At 31.9% G+C, this 6,376-nt stretch overlaps 1 protein-coding gene across 1 annotated transcript; it reads left to right on the top strand.

Moving 5' to 3' along the window:
• The first annotated feature begins 1,900 nt into the window (after positions 1 to 1,900).
• Positions 1,901 to 5,171, top strand: LOC123917536 (transcription factor MYB33-like). The gene is made up of 5 exons (XM_045969284.1): positions 1,901 to 2,227; positions 2,832 to 3,056; positions 3,157 to 3,602; positions 3,814 to 4,708; positions 4,823 to 5,171. The coding sequence occupies exons 2-5, from the start codon at positions 2,849 to 2,851 to the stop codon at positions 4,900 to 4,902; spliced, it is 1,629 nt and encodes a 542-aa protein (XP_045825240.1). The 5' UTR covers positions 1,901 to 2,227; positions 2,832 to 2,848; the 3' UTR covers positions 4,903 to 5,171.
• The last annotated feature ends 1,205 nt before the right edge of the window (positions 5,172 to 6,376 follow it).

The raw sequence follows: 6,376 nt of genomic DNA, 5'->3' as shown, positions 1-6,376 counted from the left end.
CAATCATGACTGATTCTCTCTTTCATTTTCATCTCCATTTCTCTCAATTCTCTCTGTCTCTCTTTTAATTTCAATCTCTCTCTTTAATATTTTTTTTTTAAAATAATAATGAGAGAGAGTGAGATTAAGAGAGAGATAGAGAGGATTAAGAGAGATGAAGATGAGAGTGAAGGAGATGATCCAAATTCCAACCATGACAAAAAAACTTATATGATATATGATATATCCACCTGAACCCTACCCAATTTGATAGAGAAAACTTGTATTGACTGAGTTTGGATTCATGTTTGAGTTTTTTTTGATTTCAAAAGACAAGGCGAGACAGATAATGAATCCGTCCCTAAATTTGTCCCACTTATATAAAAATTAGATTTTACTTCTTTTTTGTGTTTCTAGTGCACTCTAATTTCAAAATTCTTTTTTTTTTTTTATTTTTAAATCCTAAATTTTCACAGACCCATCAAATAAAACAAACAAGTACTCCTAACCTAAACATATACTGTAATGGAGTTGTGTTAATCAATGAAAAAAATACGTTTTTACCAATACCGGTATTCTCACTATCATTTGGTTTGGTCCCACTAATTGAGAATATTTATTGAGTCATTCAGATAATATTTTTGTTTATCGACCGTATGTTTGATTTTAATTTTATAGTAGACATAACTAATTCTTAAATAGTTAGTTTACACATTTTCATTGATATACCCACTTGTATTGTTAACATTCTAAATAATGAAATGCTATAAATTTTTTACTGTAAAAAAAAAAACTAATTCTTAAATAAAGTGGTAATCAACTGAAATTAAACTCATATATAATTGTGAGATTCTGGGTTCGAACTTGGGCCACAACGTTCGACCTAACAATTTCAGCATTTTTGTTAGTTGAGTTAGGACTTATGTGACAGACATAATTAATTCTAGATATGAAAAATTGATTTTAATGTTTGGGTTTTTTAGAGTAGAATTAATTTTGTCTCTATAGTTGATTTTACTTGAAGTTAAAAATTGTACCTTCTAATTTTAAAATTAATTTTTATACTCAATTTTCTTGTTCGACTTATTTTTATACGAGCGTATCCAAATATAAATTATTTTACGTTTAACTCAATTTTACAAAATCAATTGTTCCCACTCGATAATTAAAATATACCAAGCAAACATGTTGAAACTCGATCCTCTAAATCTTGATAATAGAAATAATGTATTGCGTATCCCAAAAACACTCTTTAATAATTCTATTTAAAGAAATATTTTGGATTTTTTATATTTCACTTTTTTTTTTTGACAAACTTTATATTCCTCCGCTTAGATTCCATCCTTAATAATTTTCTTCTTTTACCGAGTCTTTCACTCCCTTGGGTTGTGTCTAAGGTATTCAAATATTTACATCCTTATTTATAGCCACGATTTCCTCCCATTTTTTCTCTACAATTAAATTAAAGTTTTTTTCCCTTTTTTGTTTTGTTTTGCAAATGTGTTATTTTTCATAAGTTTTATTTGTATTTTAAAGTCTTTGTAATTTCTCTCTATTCTCATTTTTTTAAAAATATTATTAAAAATTCTCTATATTTACTTTACTTACTTTTTTTATTTTATTTTTATAATATCTCTATATTTACTTTTTTATATAACAGAGAAAAAAATTATTGTTTTATAATAGAAAAAAAAGAATTTTATTTTTTTTACAGTTAAAAAAAAAAGAATTTTATGTTATCGACTAATAATAATTGTGTATTTTTCCACATCACCTCACTTTTTTTTGTTAAACGATACCTCATTTTCTTGATAAAACATAAAAAACTGAAGTCAATATAAAATGAATTTACAACGACGGTGCATATCCCTTAAACTCCTTTAAAATGTATTTAACCCTAGAAAAATACTCCTATATATATAAATCAGCTTCAGCTATTTGTTAATTAAAGCTGAAAGTACATATTAATGTCTTCTTTGTTGTATATGTACTTTCTTTCTTCATTAACCAAACTCATTCAATTTCAACTTCACTTATCAAATAATCACTTCTTGGGTTTTTCTTTTTACATATTTTTAAGTTTAAAAATTTGATCTTTTCGATTTTCTTCTCAAAATTGCTCAAAGTTTTTTACTTTTTTCCATTGTTTTGGTGTTTTAGGGTTTGAATGATTCTTCCAAAATTCTACGACGGTTTCGTGATGTTACTATAGACACTCAGAGATAAAGATTGTGTTTTTATTATTCAGGTAAATTAATCTCCATGCATTTTGTAAACTGTGTTCTTGTTCTGCTCTGTTTCTGCCCTGTTTTTGCTCTGTTTAATACCGTATCATAATTATAAGAAAATTTTGAGATTTTTTTATTCATCTATAAGAAAAAGTTAAGATTTTTAAGGTGTATTTAGTGTTTAATTTAATTTAATTTTCTATTGTGTTTTTTTTTGTGTTAGTATTAAAATAAATCTTCATGCATTTTGTAAAGTGTGTTCTTGATCTGCTCTGTTATAAGAAATTTTGAGAATTCTTTTAAGAAAAAGTTACAATTTTTAAGAATTTTTAAGGTGTTTTTATTGTTTAATTTACTTTTTTTTCTATTGTATTTTCAATATTAGTGTGTATTATGCTAATAATTCAGTTGCAAAAGTTGTGTAATTCTGTTTAAAAATCATGTAAATGATTTCTTTAAAGTGAAAAAAAGAAGGTATTTTTATTTTATTTTTATATAAAAAAGTGTTATAGAAAAGAAGTGTTTATAGGCAGAATGCATTTTTATTGTTTACATTTGAGAAATCAAAGATTTTTATGATTAATTATGTGCTAAATCTTCAAACTTTATCAACTTTTATCATAGGGTATATATTGAGAGTCATGAGCACCACTTCAGGTGGTGACGATGGCCGCAAAGCGCTAAAGGGTAAGAAGATGATGTCATTGTCAAGTGGGGATGATAGTCAAATGCTAAAGCATAATCGGCCATCATCATCAAGTGGAGATGTTGACTGCAAGAGAATAAAGCGTAGTGAGTCGGCATTACTAGGCGAAGAAGATGATCAAGGACGTAACGTGGAAGGAGAAGGTAGTTTAAACAGTTTATTGTTTACATTTGAGAAGTTAAAGATGTGTATATGCTTTTAATTATGTGCTAAAATGTTCAAACTTTATCGACTTTCTTATAGGTATATTGAGAGGCATGACTAGCACTTCAAGTGTAGATAATGGTCACAAAAAGATAAAGCGTAGTTGGTCATCATCATCAAGTTTGGATGATGACTGCAAAAGGATAAAGCCTAGTCAGTCATTATTATCAGGCGAGGAAGATGATGACGAAGATGATCAAGGAGGTGACTCAGGAGAAGGAGAAGAAGGTAGTCTTAAGAAAGGTACATGGACATCGGCAGAAGATGAAATTTTGGTAGAACATGTTAAGAAATACGGATTGGGAAATTGGAATGCGGTGCAAAAGTATTCAGGACTTGCTCGCTGTGGGAAAAGCTGTCGTCTACGATGGGCAAATCATTTGAGACCAGAACTGAAAAAGGGTGAATTTACTGATGAAGAAAAAAAGAAAGTCCTTGAGCTACACTTTTCGATGGGAAACAAATGGGCTCGAATGGCTGCATTGGTTCGTAGTTACTTAACTTCTTTGTTTGTATATATTATGTTCATATTAATAATGTTTAGCTGAATCATTAAAGAAGCTTATACATATTGTATGCATCTGATGTCTTGCATTTATGGCATCTAGAAAACATGGAAAATAAAATCGAATTTTTGGCAGAATGTTCTTTCTGGAATTTTCGACTTATGTTCATTCCGCGTTCTTTTCTTTTCAGATGCCTGGGCGTACAGATAATGAGATAAAGAACTATTGGAACACGAGAGCTAAGAGACTACGACGAGTTGGCTTACCACTCTACCCTGAAGAGATATCCAAAAATCCGTTAAAGGCCGATCCAGAAAATGGCGACGCAAATGAAGCTAGCCAATGTGATGAATCAGAAAACTACAATATACCTGTTGTGGAATTTAAAGATTACAAATTCCACCCAGGTATGTCACCACCATGTTTTGATATTACCACCTTGATCGAGCGTCCCTCAAAGCGGCCTCTTGAGTCCAATATGATATACAGTGATTTGGGTGGTTGTAGCAGTAGTGCTGCTGTCCAAGAAGTATTTGATCCGTACGGAAAATATCCTATGTTGGCTCCTCCATGTGATCCGAGTTTTTACACCGACGCTCAGTTTCATGGATACGATAACATTCTGGACGGTATTCATACCGTACCAAATGTCTCGTCTTCTGAGCCCTTATACGGGTCCATGAGGTATGAGCTCCCTTCACTCCAATATTTACAGACTCAACAAGGTAGCTGGTCTGTGTCGCCACTTACTTCACTTGAGTCTATCGACACAATGATTCACTCTTCTCCTAATGAGCCTTATCAGTCATCTCCGAATGAGCCGTATCAGTCATCTCCGAATGAGCCGTATCAGTCAGATCCAACTTCTCCAGATAGCAATCATTTCCTTGATACAATATTACACTCCAATGATGATTCTTTTCAAGAGAAAATTGAGAACACCGTGCCAAATGAAGCCGACAATAGTACACAGTGGAACATACTAGATGATCAGTCTGGTGCTTCATTTCTGCCATCTGACTATAATGCTCATCACATTAACATGTGGTCAATTGATCGATCCCACTTGGTCGAAACCACTCAAGGTTAGTTAACATCATATTAATCAATACCATTTTAATCGTTAACTATGAATTATCATAACCTTTTATTTAAGGGTTTTCATTTCATTAATTTAGTTTCCGTGCCTTGTTTTGCAGATCATGGTAATTTGGATCAAATAGATTTTGCGCGCCCAGATGCTATGCTTGAATCCGATTGGCGCATGAAGAATAAATGAAGTGAAGTTCGTAGTGAAGAGTTTCATTGTTACCACTTGTAAATACATAATAAGTAATGATGATTAGAGTTTCTTTTTCTTTTTATCAGTCAGAGATTTTATATGTTGAATATTATGAAGATGGTTTCTGCATTATAAATAATGTGTTTATATTGGAAGAATGATATTGAAATGTTACTTCAAACTTGCATTATATATGTATGTACATACTGTATTAGACAAAACCTATTGTACCTACCTTCAAATTTATGTTCATATTATTATTTGTATGTTGTTTGTTGTAAAACAAAGGAGAGAGAGACTAGTTTCTCTCATTCGTCCTGCCACGTCATTCCCTTTCGCTAATATTTACACGACAGATCTTTGTTAGCGAGTCAAACAATTGGATCTGTTTCGTCTATGCAGCACGGATCTTTGGTGTTTGATTCATCATCATTTGGATTGAGCTTCTGAAGCTCATACCATTACAATGTCAGTTTTGGATTTTTTTTTGTGTTACCAAAGATGTAGTACTTGTTAAAATTGTCATGTTATACTTTTGTGTTTCACTACTCCCATTTGATTAACTTAACTTCTCATCTCATTTTGTCAGAAAAAAAATTCCGCAAGTATAACTCAGATGATAAAAGGCTACATGAACAATTGATATGTTGGGACACGGGTTTTGAACCTACAATTCTACTCTACACTTCTCAACACTTAGTGTGCATCGGTGTGTGTTTCACACCATTTGACTTTTTAGAACTAGATAAAAAATAATGTGCGCGGGTGTGTGTTTCACCGTTTGACTTTTTAGAACCAGATAAAAAATAATCCTCAAAAGAATGAATGTTTGCAATTAATTTTACTTTGGAAAAAAAAAAGTGTTTTAGGAAGTGGATGTATGAAAAATTTCTGATCAAATTTTCAAATCTTTATTAATTAATCACTCTATAGAAAATGTGTAAAATAATTAAAGGGTAGATAATGGTAAAATCGACAAATTTATAACCTTATATTGTATAAATGACAAGTTAAAAAAAAGAAAAAACATTGTATAAAAATAACGTGTTAAGGAACAAAGTTGAATCAATATCCTTATACGAGCACTCTATGTATGTGAATGTGAGTTGATGACATGTGATCATACCTGACCAGAATGTGCGACCACGCCGACGTTTAACTCTTGAAGCCCCTGTTGAAGCGGAAGGGGGTTGTGTACCTGCAAGTGCTCCGACGCTCAAGTCAGTGAGAGTGAAGCAAAGGTTTTCGATGCTAAGATGATACGTACCTTGTGAATGGTATGAGTCGCGTATATATAGCCCCCAGCGCTGGGCCAAGGCCCTTGATGACATTAATGACCATCAAGTGGCTGCCGGAAAACGGCTGGAAAACCTTGATGAGCAGTTAATGCTCATCATTCCGGTGAAATTTGGCGTTACAAGAAGCCTAGGAATATGACCGTTGGAATGTCGAGCAACTATCATATGTCCTC

This window comes from Trifolium pratense, linkage group LG3 (assembly GCF_020283565.1).
Source record: "Trifolium pratense cultivar HEN17-A07 linkage group LG3, ARS_RC_1.1, whole genome shotgun sequence".
Lineage (NCBI taxonomy): Eukaryota > Viridiplantae > Streptophyta > Magnoliopsida > Fabales > Fabaceae > Trifolium > Trifolium pratense.
Note: the sequence above shows the minus strand (reverse complement) of the source record. Positions and strands in the feature narration are given on the sequence as shown.

What these genes read in the sequence shown, in the direction of transcription:
- LOC123917536 (XM_045969284.1), top strand. Translation starts at nt 2,849, where the DNA reads ATGAGCACCACTTCAGGTGGTGACGATGGCCGCAAAGCGCTAAAGGGT. An exon ending in ACGTAACGTGGAAGGAGAAG is followed by an intron (nt 3,057 to 3,156) that starts GTAGTTTAAACA and finishes ACTTTCTTATAG; the next exon opens with GTATATTGAGAGGCATGACT. An exon ending in GGGCTCGAATGGCTGCATTG is followed by an intron (nt 3,603 to 3,813) that starts GTTCGTAGTTAC and finishes TTTTCTTTTCAG; the next exon opens with ATGCCTGGGCGTACAGATAA.